The following is a 17329-nucleotide window of genomic DNA, read 5'->3' as shown; positions in this document are numbered from 1 at the left end:
TTGAAATATGTTTTTCTTCTCAATTTTGGTGTATAAAACATTTTGATATATGACACATTAAATACATCCATTTAATTTTTGTCACAAAACATTTGTTACCTGATTAAGGAAAGAGTATGCGTTTTTGGCAATTATTTACTGATTTATTTAGCAGTTAGATCGATAGAAAATTTAGACTCACTTCCTTTTATATAAAATTTTATAGAATGCTTCATACATATGCAATTGAGCGCACCCTTAACGTAATCAGATATATTATGCACACACGTCATTTATGTAAACAAATATACAAATCAATTATACTATATGCTTACTGATATTTTCTCACACTTATAGGAGGCAAATTATATATATATATATATATATATATATATATATATATATATAATGTATATGTATATACTTTTGTATAATACGTATATACTTTGTTTTTGTACAGAAATTTCTATCTGACAACTGACATTCTAAAACATTCTAAAAAGGAATGACAGAAAAAGAATATGGAACATGATATATATGATTGTTTTATATACAAGGTTTAAGCAAAAATGTTGATATTAAAGTTAAAAATGTTTAAATTATATAATTATCATACAGTTGTCCTATTGGAATCTCCTGCTATTATGTCCAAAATTCGACTGATACCAGGCATATTCAGTACAGTTCCCAATAAAGGTACTCTTCGTAGAAAATTTATTGCTACTGGTAGAAAGCCACTAGAATAAAAAATAATAATAAACTAATATATTTACAAAAATAACTCTTATATAGTATCAAATTTATTAAAATGCATCACACTTACCTAAATAGCAATACAAAGCCATAAGTTTCTAAAATCATCCCCACAAGGGGCCAGCCCATAAGTACTACAAAAACGCCTCCTAGGAACGAGGCACTGGCTTTCATTTTGTGTCTTTGGAAGAAGAAATTTAAAGTCCTCCATGGTCCGATGACACACGCGAGTCCCGATATAAACAATAGCTAAAATGAATAACAATTTAATTTAGAAGTCAATCAAATCGCTGTGTAAGATACACTTATACAAGAATACAATCTTACATTTCCAATAGCAAGTAAACCCTTATCAAAGAGTAATAGTACACCAAGGAATAGGAAAGAAATACCAAATCCTGCCAATCCTACCCCGATTTCTGAAACATATTCCTTATAATAAAATCAACAGCATTTAATCATCTCGTTTCACGTATTCGCCGGTTTATTGTTGCAAGTCGGTCGAAATTGATTTAATAAATCCCTGCACTCACTCTGTGTATCCGTGATTTCGAACATTATTTACAAGTTGTTCTTCATGAAAAATCCGTGCCCGATATAATTGATTTTATTCGTTCGCATGTGCAATACATGAGCGTAGAAAAGCTTAACCTATATCCACGTCATTGCTTATGATGGGGCACAAATTTACTCTGCAACATATGTAGAGGTTATTACGAAGTTTCGCGTCAGCTGTTTCGTGAACGTCCTTTGCACATATGCGAATAAATTTGTCAGATCATTGTTTCGACAGTTTATATTCCATTCATTTATCTCATCTCTCTCTAAAATTATACAAAACCATTTTTTTTTAAAGATGACTGGATAATAATTATAATTCTCAATCATCGTTCGACTGCTCGTCTCGATTCATTTCGATTCATCTCGATCATCGATTTTTATCGACATATATATATAAATTTATTTTGCTACAAGCGTTATTAATTAATTTGACATTAGAGATTTAATTCAATACATGTTCTCTGTGAGAGAGAAAAGGAAAGAGAAGGAACGCGAAAGAAGAAGCAACTAAAGGACGAACATACTTTTCTGTCATATATATAGGATAATATTCGTTTTCGCGACGTTGGCATCATTGGCAACAGACCGAGCTCCGAGCTCATTTCAGAGCACGAGAGAACGAGAACGCAAGAGTCGCGAACGTTTCGCGTAATCCTGGATTTGATCCTCGTGGCAGAAGCTCCGCGAGGAGACCGATCGAATTAAACCGATTTACGAGACATTTATGTGAGAACGCAAGCCTACACATGGTTTCGGTGATGCAGCCATATATGGTGAGTTCGACGTCGTATCGGATTCGTAACGCGGTCCCCGGTCGTTTGACGTTTCTCGATAGATCCCGCAGATCCCCCTATTAAGCCAACGGCACACGGTACGATTTTTCGTACTGGATCTGTTAGTATTTAGTAATATATTAAAAATATACTAATGAGAATGCAGCATTTCTAGTATCTTACTAAATATTAGCAGATCCAGTACGAAAAATCGTACCGTGTGCCGTTGGCTTTATACCCTTTATTACTCCTAAAAGACAAAATCACGATCTTCTCGCGATCTTGCAGGACATCGAGAGTTCCAGGAGTTATATCGACGAACTCTATTCGCCGGACCCGCAGAAATGTCTGGATGCGATTATGTGAGTTTTAAGTTGCACTTAACCTTAAGAATTTAACGTAACTCGTTTATCCTTCGAGCGAACATTCTTTGACAGTTTCATTTAATATATTTATTCCTCTATCTGATATATATAAAAATTTTATTAACTTTTCGCATATGGATATTCTCTCTTTCTCTCAGATGCCTGAAAAATTCGGTGATCGGCAGCAACAGGCAAAAGGGTTCAGTTATAGCTCAAGGTGTGGTGCCTCGGCTTTTGCAGCTGCTCGGAGATACGTCTGGTACCGTGGGCGATCGTGTAAGATTAGAATCTGCGGTAACGCTGGGCTCTTTAGCCAAAGGCACAGACCAGCATGTATTGGCGCTTATAGACTTAGGTGTAGTTCCGTTGCTTCTTCAAGTCTTGCTTTCCGCACCAACTCCTGAGATTTCTATGGATGGCAAGACGAAAGTACTGGACCAATTGAACGAAGCCTGTTTACGATGTCTACGTACAGTGTTCCAACATGCAGCAGCGCCAGTTCACTCGATTTATCAAGACCCTGTGTTAGTACCACGATTGTTGTCTTTAGCGAGTCGATCCGTCACCTGTCAAGTCTGTGTCGCGACGATTTTAACTACGGCATGTAAGGTAAAGAGATAACATAAAACTTGTAGAGTAAAAAAGAAATATTAAAACTAATTTGAACTAATTTGCAAAATTATTTATTAGACGACAGAGGAGCAAAATGCTCTATCCAAAGGCGGAGCGGTGGAAACGTTGGCGATGCAATTGGATTCCACTCTGTCCGACATTCAATTACCAGCTCTGGCCTGCTTAGCAAACATGTGTTATCAGAATCACATGGTATCGGCTATGGTCGCATCAGCCAGCACGAATAATACCGTCCATGGTAGATTGGTGCCCGTGGCACTAGGCCAATTAATGGGACGTGAGAAGAGCTCGTTGATACAGCTCGAAGCGGCAAGATGCATCGCGTACATGCATAGAGCCGGCGCCTTGCCATCTACCGATCCGCGAGTTGTTTATCGCGCATTACCGTGTCTTGTTCGATTGTGTCATCGAGACCGTCCGCCGCGTGAAAGAGTTGCCGCGGCCGAGACACTTGCGTATCTTACCGAAGTCGATACAGATCTGCAGCGTTTAGCATCTATTAGTAATCATCTGATACCGACACTGGCGGAGCTGCTGAGACCACATCCACAAGTAATTTACAATTATACTATAAACGTGTACAGATATAGTAAAAAAAAGATATATAGTATATATAGAATCGATCAAATATATATATTTTTTTTATAGTGGCTTTTATTTAAAAATGTGTGCGATATTTGTTTTGTTCCAGGTTCAGGATGCGACATTAACGCAAGATATGCGACAAGCCGCGTTTAGAGCATTCGCGTCTCTCGGTGCTAATGACGAGGACATTCGAAAGCGTATCATTGAAACGGAAAGTCTTATGGAGCAAGTTGTCTCTGGTCTTCAAGATCCCGGCGGATCCCGCGTTCGTTTAGCCGCGGTTAGATGTTTGCACTCCCTCTCGAGGAGCGTGCAACAGCTTCGCACTACGTTTCAGGATCATGCAGTGTGGAGGCCGCTTATGCAGTTGTTACATGGAGCGGACAAGGGGTTGGAGGGTAAAATATGATAATATACATTTACAATAAGCAGAATATTACAGATTACGTTACAATAGACATTGATAGACATTCATAAACATGTATGTTGCATGCATATATTGCATGTAAGATACAGTATAGGTATATTTAGCTTTAAATTTCGAACAAACAGTTTAATCAAAGAGAAAGAAAAAAAAAATATCAAAAAGAAGTATTCATGTATATTGTAAATTATTCTTTCTTTATTCTATATAAGAGCCAAGAGAATTGTAGTTGAATAAAAATACACGTATCAAAAAAAGTTCGTCACCTTTTAAATTTTTTGTTGTGATTAATATTTTGCAAAGAAGCAAACACACAATTTAATGAATATTTCCAAATACAGTAAAATGCTATCAATATATAAATTTGGAATGGGACGACATACTTTTTTATGCGTGTAGATAAAAACAGTGAATACATCCCTATTCTCTTTTCTCTATCTACATTGTAAAATCATTTTTCCAAAAGAAAAAAAGGAATAAAGAAATCAATGCTTATATAATTAGCTGTTATTATTAGTATTCGATCGCCGACTATGAGTTACTATTAACATTGTTATAATTATTGTACTATAGGTAGAGGCGAAGGTGAAGGTGATTTATTAACTGTTGCCTCGAGTACTTTATGTAATTTACTATTGGAGTTTAGTCCGAGCAAAGAACCAATTCTCGAATCCGGCGGAGTAGAATTGTTGTGTTCACTCACTAAACGACCCGAATCGGCACTCCGACTGAACGGCATTTGGGCCCTAATGAACGTGGCTTTTCAAGCGGAGCAACGTGTAAAATCGCAAATACTTTCGTGCCTGGGCACCGATCAGATCTTTCGCCTTCTGGCCGATCCTGAATTGAGCGTTCTGATGAAAACGCTGGGCCTGTTACGAAACTTGCTCTCTACCAAGGCTCACATAGATCGTATAATGGGCGAGCATGCCACTCACGTTATGCAAGCGGTTATCCTAGTATTGGAAGATCCGGAACATCCGGCGGATGTCAAGGAACAAGCGCTTTGCATCTTAGCAAATGTAGCTGATGGTGACCGAGCTAGAGATCACATTATGGCTAACGACGACGTGCTTAAGAAACTCATGGATTATATGGTTCGTATATTGTAATTACAACACTTCAATATTTCATTACTTCAATTAAGTTTTTTCTTTTTTTGGATTCTATACAAATAAGCCGGCGTTGCTCATGCTTATGGACGGCTGTTTTATTTACAATAGAATGAAATAGCATAAAAAAAATTTGCTTTGATTGCCATAAGCTTGGTGATGCCAAATGTGTGCATTAAATCGATGAAGCATTCACATTCTATCTATTATAATAATTTTAATCTGAAATCTATTCTATTAACTTAATAAAATATCTCTTAAATGTCAATTTTAATTGTATACATATATATGTTATAGTATATGTACAATGTATATATTTTATATAGATGCATAGCAATGTGAAACTACAAGTCGCAGCGATTTTCTGTGTATGTAACCTAGTCTGGAGAGAGGAACCCGGTGCTGCGCAACGACAAGCGCGTCTAAGAGAATTAGGAATTTATCGTATCTTACAACAGCTACGTCACACGAAAGACACTCAATTGTTTGAGAAGTATGAAAGATAAATATTATGTTCCACCCACATTATTGTCACTTATTGTAAACTTTTGTATTAACAAATCTCATTGTTATTTCCATTTCAGAGTCAAGACTGCCCTATCTCAATTTTACGAGACTTGAACTTGAAACGTATTACCGATGAAGATTAGATTTCGGATGATTTCAAGTGTCTTTTTTATATTTGAAATACATTACAACTTTAGCATTAATACTGTGATTACCTCGGTTGATGATGTGTAAGTACTTGAAAGTTATAAATAAAATGAACAAATTGACATTTCTGAGCCTATGCCTGTAACTCTGTAGTATTTATTTAATTTAATACAGAAAGTAATGTGAAAAAATATATACAATTTCTTTGTCTTTATTGAAAGTGATGGATTTGATATCTCTTAATTTACAATATTAGTTTACAAGCAGAGGCTTCAGATGTTATGGATTGATATGCAATAAGAAAAAAATTAAGAGAATAAGTAAAATCATGAAAAGAACTTGAAATAAACACAGAAAGCGCATACAATATTTATGTAGTATATACTTTGTGTTCATTCCTTTGTGTGGATATATCCATGTTAGAACACTACGAAGAACTCCATAATAAATTTATTTATATTGAAGATTTTTTAAATATATATTTGAAAGAAAATATATATGACTAGCATAAAATGTTCAATAAACATCAAATTTTATCTTTGGTATGTGTCTCTAGCTTATATGAAAATATTCATATAATTTAAATAGTTTTGATTCTTATGAACAATTCTATTGAAAAGAAATCTGGAATGTTAAATTTAAAAGTTTACAAATTGGTAAATACTGATACAAACTTGTACCAAGTAAAAACATTGAATTTTATGCATTCACTGCATTATGATATTCATTGGCAATAAATGATAACTTAATCAGTTTTCCTTATTGTTATAAATAGCAAGTAACCAGAGTGTCAAGGAAATGTTATTAAAATGCATTATGAATTAAGCAGAAGCATTATTATCACCGGAAAGATTCTCCATTGGATTAGCCAATGGATCCAGTTCTGCAAATAAATCCAACCACGAATTACCTTTCTGCTTTCCAGTCTTGCTCTTTTTCTATGAAAAGAATATTGTAATATTAATTGTGCAGGGCACGGAGGGGAGAAGGGGATTATTGCTACTAGACTAAATTTAAATACTTACTTTGTCGTCCGTGTTATTAGTTGTGCTACTCTTCTGTCCCATACCTAGTGCTGCATCTCCTAAACTTTGTTTCAAAATGTTTGGCGGTAGAAAAGTATCATTTGATATGCCTTCCCAATCATTGTTCGTACATTGTTGCTTGTTATTTAGAATATCATCGAATAGTGCTGCGCTTTTGGAAGCCAAAAAATTTAATGATTGCTGTTGTTGAGTTTCTGATGACAACAACGGTAAGTCAGCTAAATTAAAATCTGTATTGCACTCTTCAAATATATCCATTGCTAACTTCTGCTCTTCAGATGTTTTCTCGAATTTGGAATAATCATTTTTCTCGGTTTTAGTAACCGATTGTCCGGTATTATTAGAGACATCTTTTTCTAAGTTTAAATTTCCAAAGAACTCTTCAAGACCTTTATCACTTTCCGTATCGTTAGTACTATGCACTATTCCATTCCTTGAAGAATTTGTAGTCGCATCTAAATGTATTAATATATCTTTTGGCTCACTTTCTATATCCAAAAGTTTTTCAGATTGTTTAGTTTTCTCTGATGTACTTTCTGAATTTGCAGTAGCTTCTTGTGCCTCCTCAACATCATCATGATAATCCATATCAAAAAATGGTAATCTATAAAAATTGTATTATGACAAAAATGACGATATTTTTTTTATTTTGTAACTTACTTATCTTTTTCTGGATCATCATCATCACCACCTGTTTCTTGTGCCAATTTGCTAGAAGTTTCAGCCAGTTCTCGTACAACTGTGAAATCAAAATGTTGATAGCCCTTGAAGCTGTTTGCTATCGTAGAGTAAGCTTGTGCAGATTTCTTTGTAAAATTCAGGAGAGTGGTTTGGTATAAAACTAAGGCATGACTGAACATATTGCACCTTGCCGCTGCTAATAAATCAACCTTCTGAAGACAGTCAAGGGCCAGATTGTCAAAAATTATTTTGCCCCTAAACAACAGATATAAAAATGTTCTTAAACACATTATTAAATTTATAAAGACAGATATACAGTATATGCAGTTTAATTAAATATAATAATTAAAAAAGAGGAATTGAGATTAAATCTGTGATTATACTTTTATTACATGAAAGTGCAAAATGGAACTTACTGTTTGACACGTGCTTGAACTTTTTTAAATCTCTCTACTTGTTTGGACGTATCTGGATCTAAATCTTGAGAAATATTTTTCATCCATGATAGGGCAGCTCGATATTCTGTACGAGCTTTTTCCATTGCTTGCACATTTTGTAATGTATCTTCAATAGCTCTTTGTCTAAATGTTTCTACCTCTTGATACAGTCGACCCAAAGGAGTTCTCAATGCAAGTCTTTGTTGACCTGAATAAGATAAAGATTTTCCAACTGCTGACATCATTTTGCCAGCACGAGTTTTATCTTGTTTTCCAGCATCTTTCAAAAAACGTCCCATTCCATTTTCTTCCTGAGCTAAATCTGTATAGAATGTTTAAATTATTCCATTATCATAATATAAATATCCTTATAACTTAAATTTTTTAAATACATATTATGATACAGATATGTTAAGATATTATAATACAGATATGTTAGAGAGTAGCATTAATATATTATTCTCTACTAGAAATTGTGTTAAAACGCACTGCATAATCTTTCTTGATATCTGTCAATAACTCTTTGTAAGTAACAACAAGATTCTTGAACACTGCGAAACAACTCTAGCTTTGCATCCAATTCAGCATCCGAAGCAATTATACATTCGTCCTCTTTCTTTCCTAATCTTCGAGACAAAACTTGCTTCGTCACCCAGAATTGATGTTGCATTTTTGTTATAGCAGAATCATCATGCATATTAGACTTTTGAACCCAACAATCAAAGGCAGCATTTCCTGATATACCTGGTGCACCTCTATTACTATATGCAAGATAGAAAAAATTTTATGTAAGTTTTAATCAATATATATTATTAAATATAATGATAATTAAGAGATTATATACAAAGAATTTAAATGATAAGTGTGATATATTTCCATTATTACAAAAAAAAAAAAAAAAAAAAAAAATTAAATATACTGAAATATGTTTAATTTTACTAGTATTTAATAATTATTAAAATAAATCTGTTAATAATATAAATTTATTATTTTAGATTTATTTTCTTTTTTTAATTAATAATGTGAAAAACGAAAAGTTTACAAATTCATAGTGACTTTTTTTAAACACTAGTGATGAAGAAATAAATACATAAGACTTAGAAAAAAACTAGTTCACACAATATCTATTAATAACACGAAAAGGTGATGAACTACCATATTGATTTAGAATAGTTAGAGCCCATTTGGAGTGAAAGAATGACAATCATTATCTTTTGCTTTTCAAGGCCACTGTTCGCCACTGGATTTGCATGCAACGCACTTATCGGTGAGATAAGCTCAAGCCAAGCAATTTAGGACGGTAAAATATAGATAAGAAGGAAAAAAAGAGAAAACTTACTAAGCATTCATAACGGAAGATCTGCTGCTACCTGGGTACGAGAGTGCGGGTTAATGTTTACAATCACAAAGCATGAGCTCGAAAACCGTATCGTCATTCAATTGTATATCACATTGTGCACATAATTATTCCTCGCACCCTATGATTGCATTTGTACTGCACAGTTGATAGTTGAAAGTGTCTAACAGTGCGACGACAATCGTGGCATTTCTACGTGACAGTTTATCAAACAGGAAGGGGCCACGAAGGCTAACTTGTCATGTCCGAGGAGCGAGGAGGAACAAGGAACAACCACCAGCTCTAGTCGACCAATACTGACATTAGAATGGAATAGCGGCGAGATGTCGTGATTGGATGCTCGAAATATATGGTTCACCTCACGATAAAGGAGAATATGTAAGAGAATAAATTAATTATGTACTATTATAATATGAATCAGCTGTTAAACTTCTGTCAGACAATATTTCATGATCGTAATTGTGGCTGAGAATCGATCCATTACGATGATTATAAATGATCTATCATAATGATCCTAACCCATCTCTTTGAGTAATTATATATTATTTTTATTATTCATTTTATTTCCATCAGGCACAACATTTTTTTCTTTGATAATATAATATATATATATATTAAATTAATAACAAAAATCCGATTCTCTCATACATTACGATTTTGCAGTTTACCGACAGTTGATATTTTATATTTTTTTTATTTAGTTGGGTTTAGTTGGCGCTGGTGTAACTGCAACTTGCTCTTAAATTTTGTGCATCGCAACAGTTATATTTATCGTGCATTTTCTCAGTAAAGCTGGTTTGCTTAAATTAGAATCGTCCAGAATATATTTTATGAATATCTTTATCTAAATAGACCATGTAATTTCGCAAGTCCGGTTCCGGTCGAACATTCGATCGAATAAAACTTGTCAAAACATTATTGGTACTGAAAGCAGTTAGGTATATGTTTCACTCTCAACTTTTATTTTTTCATATAGAGAAAGATTATATTTTGTGCTAAAATAATATTAATATTTATCATAATCTAAGAATATTTCCGTTGCCGCGATAAAAAAGAGATGTTAATTTTAGAAATTATGTAATGACAATATAATAATAGTAACGTTCATTTATTTACAGGCATTTAGGTTAAACGATTGGCTGCCATCGTGAAGCGAATCCAAGTATTGATTGCCAGAACGGAAGATCGGAAAAATGAAGAGTACGTATCCGATAGGAAAGTAAATTGACTGATAAATGGCGTATTTTCTGGAATTCTTCCCGTCTCTCGCGATCGATCTCGCATTCGAACGGGCTGTTGCGCGATTTCTTGCCATTTCTAGAAAGTACGCGAATGATTTCATCGTATACAGCTGATCGATATTTAGTAAACACCCTTTCTTTATTTCATCGATGCGCTAGATATGATATATTTCATCGAAAGAAACATGATTCGTGCAGTTAATTATAGCCGTGGACATTCTATATCGTGTTGCTACTCGATATTTTTCTACGTCGTTTCGTCCCTCTCTTTTTATCCCGTTTACGATATGTCTCTCCTTGTTTCTCTCATATTCGACGGAAGCGTCTCGTGGATTCGAGAATCCGCGCCGCGATTGGTCATCCGCGGAAGCTTCTCGAAGCGGACGATTCGGTATATTAGAAGCGCGGCGAACTTCGTGTCATTAGTTTCGTAACGAACGCGACGAGAGCAAGAGTTCCTGCAAGCGTCTACATTTTATATTGTGTCGACTCGTAGATTAAATCGTCTACGTGATAGAGAAGCAACGACAAGGTGAATAATCCGTGTTCTGTGTATTTTCGACTTTAAATTAATTTCTTAATGAAATAATCGTAACGTAATGTAGGTTATTTTTTTCTGAAAATGTGTGTGTGTGTGCGTCGTTTACTTGCCACGAAATCTTTCATTTTCAAATTGAAGCTGTTTAAATACGAATTTTTGCGTAGTTTCCTTTGATATTATCGAAACTTGTTTATATTTTAATAGATTTAAATGTCTAAATATGTTTTTTCCCCTCATTTTATTATATAATTTAGAACTGTAATTCAGTCGTGCAGAAAAGTCTGCGGAAGTGCAATTTTATATAGAATTTGTTTGGAATAACTACAAAACATATTTATATTGTTATATTATTTGTCCGCACGAGATGTAGTTTCTAGACAAACATTGCAAAATGACGCAATAATCGATCATGATGGAAAAACGTTTCGCAAGGTTATCGCGATTAAATAAATGATAAAAATTTAGCAATTTTTCTTACAATGATCGAGAAATGTACCGTAATACATTTTTATAATTGTAAAAATAATTCTACAAATAATATATGAAGAAAATTGTTTAGTTAATCGTTAATCGATTATTCGAGAAACGACATGGTTTATTGCGTCGTACTATTTCGAGCGCCAAGTATGCGGCTATTTGCCAACTTCAATTTTCTCGGGAATTAAATTAATTAAGCTGTTTTTTTTTTCATCGCACAATCATGCACAAATAGCTTACATTATATTTCGATTTCAGTATCCGATTACATTGAGATATTGCTCGTAAGAGAGAAGGAGGATAACGATGTCGAAAGCACCGGCAGTTGGAATCGACTTGGGCACCACGTATTCTTGCGTGGGTGTCTTCCAACACGGAAAGGTTGAAATCATCGCCAATGATCAGGGTAACCGGACTACACCGAGCTACGTAGCCTTCACCGATACCGAGAGGCTGATCGGCGATGCGGCGAAAAACCAGGTTGCCATGAACCCCAGTAACACCATCTTCGGTAAGTGAAAAAATTTTTATGCAATGCGACGCATATATGTACGTTTACAACTTTGACGTATATATTAGACATAAAGAATTATTTTAAATCAGAATTATTTTAAATGAAGATCGTCATTTGTGATTTTTTTTCGATTCTTTGGAATTGAACTTGAAATTGTTACATACGTAATACTCAATTGTGTATCTTACTGCACTAGTGACCTTGCACAATCTCTCCATAGCATCTAGTCACTGTGCACGCAATTTCCTCCTCTCTCCGCTCGCTCATTTTCATCCTTTACATTATAGTCGAGCGTTCTGACGTTCTGACACGTTAGTTTTATGTAATCCTATTTTATGCCAGCGATAAACACTATTTACCGATTCATGTTGGATCGAAATCAAAATGATTCACACGATAAATTTTTCGTTGAATATCAAATATTTATTAATATTTTACGTAATTATTTTTACGTAATGAGCAAATTGCGTAATATATTTTTACAAACATGCATATTATGTTTGACACGTTTAATATTGTGATAAATCTTTTAAATTTATTTTTACAATTTTTGCAATTTTTACAACAAAACTTGCGGTAAGTAAAATTACTTAACACATTTTTTTTAATTAAAATTAATTTTTTTAAAATTATTTTATAATTATAAATTTTGTGTAATTATAATTTATTATAATTATATATTTTCTAATTATTATAATTATAAATATCACAGCTGGCAAGTTGAATATTTTTTGACTAGGCCATAATTCTGCAACCATTCCTTCAGAATCCAATACAATTCGCATCCTCTTCAGTTAATTGCACGGCACGTTTTAAGAGACGATATTGGAAGAAAAGACAATTTATAATTTTTTATAATTTTATCTCTCTAAAGACGCAAAGCGATTGATCGGTCGCCGGTTCGATGATGCAACTGTACAGAGTGACATGAAGCACTGGCCGTTCACGGTAGTCAATGAGGGAGGCAAACCAAAGATTAAGGTGTCTTATAAAGGCGAGACGAAGACCTTCTTCCCCGAGGAGGTGTCCTCCATGGTCCTAACGAAAATGAAGGAAACAGCGGAGGCGTATTTGGGAAAGACCGTGACGAACGCCGTTGTTACTGTACCAGCTTACTTTAATGACTCTCAGAGGCAGGCGACGAAGGATGCCGGCGCCATCGCTGGTCTGAATGTTCTCAGGATAATAAACGAGCCGACAGCAGCCGCGATAGCGTACGGTCTCGATAAGAAAGCCGTAGGCGAAAAGAACGTTTTGATCTTCGACTTGGGCGGTGGTACCTTCGACGTATCAATTCTAACAATCGAGGACGGCATCTTCGAGGTGAAATCTACAGCCGGCGACACGCATCTCGGCGGCGAGGACTTCGACAATCGAATGGTGACCCATTTCGTGCAAGAATTCAAGAGGAAGTACAAGAAGGACTTGAGTCCTAACAAGAGAGCTCTGAGACGTTTGAGGACAGCCTGCGAAAGAGCGAAGAGAACGTTGAGCTCGTCGACGCAAGCGAGCATTGAGATTGACTCGTTGTTCGAGGGTATTGATTACTACACGTCGATCACCAGGGCTAGATTCGAGGAACTCTGCGCCGATCTGTTCAGAAGTACCCTTGAACCCGTCGAGAAAGCGCTTAGAGACGCGAAGATGGACAAGGCTCAAGTTCACAGTATAGTTTTAGTCGGTGGCTCCACCAGGATACCAAAGATTCAGAAGTTACTTCAAGATTTCTTCAACGGCAAGGAGCTGAATAAATCTATTAATCCAGATGAGGCCGTTGCTTACGGTGCAGCAGTTCAGGCAGCTATTTTGCACGGTGACAAGTCCGAAGAAGTTCAAGATCTACTTCTGTTGGACGTGACTCCGTTGTCATTGGGTATTGAAACCGCTGGCGGTGTCATGACAACTTTGATCAAGAGGAACACGACGATACCCACGAAACAGACTCAGACGTTCACCACGTATTCCGACAATCAACCGGGAGTACTTATCCAAGTCTACGAAGGAGAGAGAGCGATGACTAAGGATAACAACATTCTCGGCAAATTCGAATTAACTGGAATACCACCGGCGCCTAGGGGTGTACCGCAAATTGAAGTTACTTTTGATATCGACGCAAATGGTAAGTTCAATAGTTAAACATTGATTTTTTACAATCAAATATTTAATCCATTTAATTATTGATTATTTAATTATATTAACTATATTGATTATTTAATTAACGCATTTCTTATTTTTCTATATTTTATTTTATAGGTATATTGAATGTCTCTGCGATTGAGAAATCTACAGGCAAAGAAAATAAAATCACGATTACCAATGACAAAGGCCGTTTATCAAAAGAGGAAATAGAAAGGATGGTAAATGAAGCCGACCAATATCGCTCAGAAGATGAACAGCAACGAGAAAGGATTAGTGCTAAAAACGCTCTTGAGTCGTATTCCTTTAATATGAAGAGTACGATGGAGGACGAAAAAATTAAGGATAAGATTGATGCATCTGACAAGGAAAAAATCATCTCCAAATGCAACGAAATTATTTCATGGTTGGACGCCAATCAATTAGCGGAGAAGGAAGAGTTTGCTGACAAGCAGAAAGAACTGGAGGCTATTTGCAATCCTATCGTTACGAAACTTTATCAAAGCGGTGGAGCACCCGGTGGTTTCCCTGGTGCTGGAGGAGCAGGACCTAATCCTGGCGCCGGTGGTGCCGGACCAACCATCGAAGAAGTCGATTAAATTGATCATTCTTTTGTTTTTTTCTATTTGTTTCTTTTCATAACAGCTTTACATTTCATCTCATTTTACAATAAGTATTGTTATTTATGTTCAACAGTCATTTCAGTTTATTTCTTGTAAAATAACATTTTTTATTTTTTAAAGATTATGATATAAATGATAAATTTGTTATAATAAATATTTATATTAGAGAAATTAATATATTGTTACAATAAATATTTATATTAGAGAAATTAATACATATAATATTATGTTTAGTTTATATATATGCATATATTTTATATCTTCTCTCTTCCTATTTTTTAGTGCTATTTGAAACATGATAATTTCCTATTTATCTTCTATTAAATTATGCGTTGAATTTTCGGGTCGATAAAATTGAACGAGAATTATTAAATAAGTAGTAATTACACCGACGAACTGAAAAAGAAATTATTTATTTGTTATAATAGTGCTTTCAATTATATATTATAATCTGCAAAGAAATTATATAATCTATTTTATAGATAATGAATATAGTGATAATATACTCACACCACTAAGTAAAGCATTGTTCATTTCGAAAAAGTTGCAAGCAGTAATTGCTACTCGATGCTGCTGTAATTGAATTGAAAAATCATTGACCTCGTTTCTGACACAGTCTCGGTCTAGGTTTTTACGCAGGAGATTTTCCATAACAATGTAGTTGAGATTGTAACTGCTACTTCTATTAGAATTTTGCTCGCCGTCCTGGTTTTCTGGTGGTATTTCTAGACTTAGTTGGTTTTTCGTGCCGTTTAGCTTATGAAGATTCACAGCGTTGCAATTTAATACAATCGTATATATAATTATTCCAGTCTTGTCGGATTCTTGACGTGCAAGTGTACAGATCCAACACAATAGGCCGAATTGCGTAGCATATAAAATCCAAAGAATATTATTTATTAACATGAATGCGTAATTTTTTTCTACAACGCCCATGTAAATTCTAAAGAGCGTAGCCACAACCATGGTGAAGCAATTTGCCGAGAAAAGAAGAAGTTGAAAACCGTGAATATCATTTACCATCATTGCTAGATCACACATTTCTGTATAACAGAAAATTATCTTTTCAATTCAACAATGTAATATCAATTATTGTGACATTTTGATAAATTGTACACATTGAATTATATATCTTGTTTTTTACATAAATAATAATATATAAATTATCGAAAGAGAATATACAACTTTAAAAAAAAATTTTAATAATATTTAAAATTAATAATAATAAAGTAATATTAATTTATTATAATTAATAAAATAATATTTAAATTAATATTTTAAAATAATATCTTCAAAGAGATTGTAAAAATATTTTAAATAAAATACTAGCACTTGCCCGTGTGTAATTCTCTGATACATCTGAGTTTAAGCGTAATCCATGGCGTACTAAATCCCTCATCTAATTGCACGATTAATTCATTTATTGTTTGAAATCTATGGTATAGCACGTAAACGATAACGTCAAATATGAAACTGTTGATCAATGACTGAGCTATCGTATAATAAAGTAGCAAGTCGGATGCGAAAATATCTTCGGGATATGTGAAATAATAATATAGAGCATGTATGATTAGAAATAGTGGACCGCAAGCAATTGTCGCGAGAATAGCCAGCACTTGGATAATTTTTATCGGTCGATCGTTCATAGGCGTTTCTTTTCTGATCTTCTGATCGACATTCTTCATTTTGCTCATTAATTCTGGCCACTTGTCGTATTGTCCAATGCCGTGATAAACGTAGTAATACGCCGACACATAACACATTACTTTGTTCATGTAGTACATAATCTTGTATATGTCACTTTTAAAGACGTTACCGAAAATGAAAAAATCTATCGCACCGTAAGCCACGATAACGGAACAAACTCCAAAATGAATGATACGTAGGATTATCGTGATAGCTTTAGGACACTTTCGTGGACGTGCAACACCGACTCCTAGAAACCAAGAGACAAAGACTATTGGACGTAAAGTGTGCTCTATTGAGGGCGAATTGTTTTCCATTTGCACAGAAATTTCTTCTTCCATCTCGAGTCTCCTTATTAATTGATACGTTTATGTCTGTGAATGATTACAACGAAATTATTTTTGATATAGAGTACTCTGAAGAAAAAGCGTTGAAGTATTTTGAATTTTTCTGGGAGGAATGTTAGAGACACTCTGACAATTACATAGTACATTTTCCCTGGTATCAGATACATAATAAAGAACATTACTATTGTAATATTAACGAAATTCAGATTGCGTGATATTAGCTGTCCTGAGCATAACGCGGTTTTAGTAAATTAAGTCAATTTTTAGGGGAACAATATACGCATAACATTAATAATGCACAAGATTTTGAATAATGGAAACCTTGCGTTAACTTTTTGAGACACATGCTCTTTTCGTAAATGATATTTCATATTATACTAACTTAACGTTATTAACATATACGA

The 17329-nt window shown here is 34.5% G+C and overlaps 5 protein-coding genes across 7 annotated transcripts; 2 read left to right on the top strand and 3 right to left on the bottom strand.

Annotated features, from left to right (window-relative positions):
- Positions 1–506: 506 nt before the first annotated feature.
- Positions 507–1634, bottom strand: LOC145939364 (vesicle transport protein GOT1B). The gene is made up of 4 exons (XM_083043627.1): positions 1266–1634; positions 1060–1151; positions 803–981; positions 507–716 (listed from the first exon to the last, which is right to left on the bottom strand). Exons 1-4 carry the CDS (start codon positions 1288–1290, stop codon positions 590–592), a joined length of 423 nt encoding a protein of 140 aa, XP_082899753.1. The 5' UTR covers positions 1291–1634; the 3' UTR covers positions 507–589.
- Positions 1635–1887: 253 nt separating this feature from the next.
- On the top strand, positions 1888–5910 carry LOC145939358 (armadillo repeat-containing protein 8). The gene is made up of 8 exons (XM_083043618.1): positions 1888–2066; positions 2355–2428; positions 2590–3040; positions 3122–3616; positions 3756–4047; positions 4647–5170; positions 5512–5678; positions 5770–5910. The coding sequence occupies exons 1-8, from the start codon at positions 2040–2042 to the stop codon at positions 5804–5806; spliced, it is 2067 nt and encodes a 688-aa protein (XP_082899744.1). The 5' UTR covers positions 1888–2039; the 3' UTR covers positions 5807–5910.
- A 166-nt stretch (positions 5911–6076) lies between these two features.
- Positions 6077–9732, bottom strand: Ica69 (islet cell autoantigen 1-like protein). 2 transcript variants are annotated; one of them, XM_083043622.1, is made up of 6 exons: positions 9343–9732; positions 8493–8764; positions 7983–8325; positions 7546–7821; positions 6865–7489; positions 6077–6777 (listed from the first exon to the last, which is right to left on the bottom strand). In XM_083043622.1, exons 1-6 carry the CDS (start codon positions 9351–9353, stop codon positions 6661–6663), a joined length of 1644 nt encoding a protein of 547 aa, XP_082899748.1. In that variant the 5' UTR covers positions 9354–9732; the 3' UTR covers positions 6077–6660. The 2 variants fall into 2 exon arrangements, with proteins under 2 accessions (XP_082899748.1, XP_082899749.1); XM_083043623.1 differs by lacking the exon at positions 8493–8764 and having other exon boundaries at positions 9343–9731.
- Positions 9733–10979: 1247 nt separating this feature from the next.
- LOC145939359 (heat shock 70 kDa protein cognate 4) lies at positions 10980–15132 on the top strand. Of its 2 annotated transcripts, none has more exons than XM_083043619.1 (4): positions 10980–11133; positions 11878–12130; positions 13008–14252; positions 14387–15132. In XM_083043619.1, the coding sequence occupies exons 2-4, from the start codon at positions 11926–11928 to the stop codon at positions 14866–14868; spliced, it is 1932 nt and encodes a 643-aa protein (XP_082899745.1). In that variant the 5' UTR covers positions 10980–11133; positions 11878–11925; the 3' UTR covers positions 14869–15132. The 2 variants fall into 2 exon arrangements, with proteins under 2 accessions (XP_082899745.1, XP_082899746.1); XM_083043620.1 differs by having other exon boundaries at positions 11007–11133; positions 11855–12130.
- Positions 15133–15198: 66 nt separating this feature from the next.
- On the bottom strand, positions 15199–16919 carry LOC145939317 (uncharacterized). Its single transcript, XM_083043548.1, has 3 exons — positions 16229–16919; positions 15403–15935; positions 15199–15288 (listed from the first exon to the last, which is right to left on the bottom strand). The coding sequence occupies exons 1-3, from the start codon at positions 16917–16919 to the stop codon at positions 15199–15201; spliced, it is 1314 nt and encodes a 437-aa protein (XP_082899674.1).
- Positions 16920–17329: the final 410 nt, after the last annotated feature.

The sequence above is a fragment of the Prenolepis imparis genome, unplaced genomic scaffold (genome assembly GCF_030444845.1).
Source record: "Prenolepis imparis isolate NDT839.2.m4 unplaced genomic scaffold, iyPreImpa1.0 SCAF_8, whole genome shotgun sequence".
Classification (NCBI taxonomy): Eukaryota; Metazoa; Arthropoda; class Insecta; order Hymenoptera; family Formicidae; genus Prenolepis; species Prenolepis imparis.
Note: the sequence above shows the minus strand (reverse complement) of the source record. Positions and strands in the feature narration are given on the sequence as shown.

Bases quoted from the DNA above. Each gene is read 5' to 3' on its own strand.
- LOC145939317 (XM_083043548.1), bottom strand. From the start codon at position 16,919: ATGGAAGAAGAAATTTCTGTGCAAATGGAAAACAATTCGCCCTCAATA. The intron at 15,936-16,228 runs GCAAGTGCTAGT...TCTGTTATACAG, and splicing joins TATCAGAGAATTACACACGG to AAATGTGTGATCTAGCAATG. The intron at 15,289-15,402 runs GTGAGTATATTA...TTTCTTTTTCAG, and splicing joins ACAATGCTTTACTTAGTGGT to TTCGTCGGTGTAATTACTAC.
- LOC145939359 (XM_083043619.1), top strand. From the start codon at position 11,926: ATGTCGAAAGCACCGGCAGTTGGAATCGACTTGGGCACCACGTATTCT. The intron at 12,131-13,007 runs GTAAGTGAAAAA...ATCTCTCTAAAG, and splicing joins CCCCAGTAACACCATCTTCG to ACGCAAAGCGATTGATCGGT. The intron at 14,253-14,386 runs GTAAGTTCAATA...TTTATTTTATAG, and splicing joins TTTTGATATCGACGCAAATG to GTATATTGAATGTCTCTGCG.
- LOC145939364 (XM_083043627.1), bottom strand. From the start codon at position 1,290: ATGTTCGAAATCACGGATACACAGA. The intron at 982-1,059 runs GTAAGATTGTAT...TATTCATTTTAG, and splicing joins GTTTACTTGCTATTGGAAAT to CTATTGTTTATATCGGGACT. The intron at 717-802 runs GTAAGTGTGATG...TTTTTATTCTAG, and splicing joins GGCTTTGTATTGCTATTTAG to TGGCTTTCTACCAGTAGCAA.
- LOC145939358 (XM_083043618.1), top strand. From the start codon at position 2,040: ATGGTTTCGGTGATGCAGCCATATATG. The intron at 3,617-3,755 runs GTAATTTACAAT...GTTTTGTTCCAG, and splicing joins TGCTGAGACCACATCCACAA to GTTCAGGATGCGACATTAAC. The intron at 5,679-5,769 runs GTATGAAAGATA...TTTCCATTTCAG, and splicing joins GACACTCAATTGTTTGAGAA to AGTCAAGACTGCCCTATCTC.
- Ica69 (XM_083043622.1), bottom strand. The intron at 8,326-8,492 runs GTGCGTTTTAAC...CATTCTATACAG, and splicing joins ATATCAAGAAAGATTATGCA to ATTTAGCTCAGGAAGAAAAT. The intron at 6,778-6,864 runs GTAAGTATTTAA...TTCTTTTCATAG, and splicing joins CTAATAACACGGACGACAAA to AAAAAGAGCAAGACTGGAAA.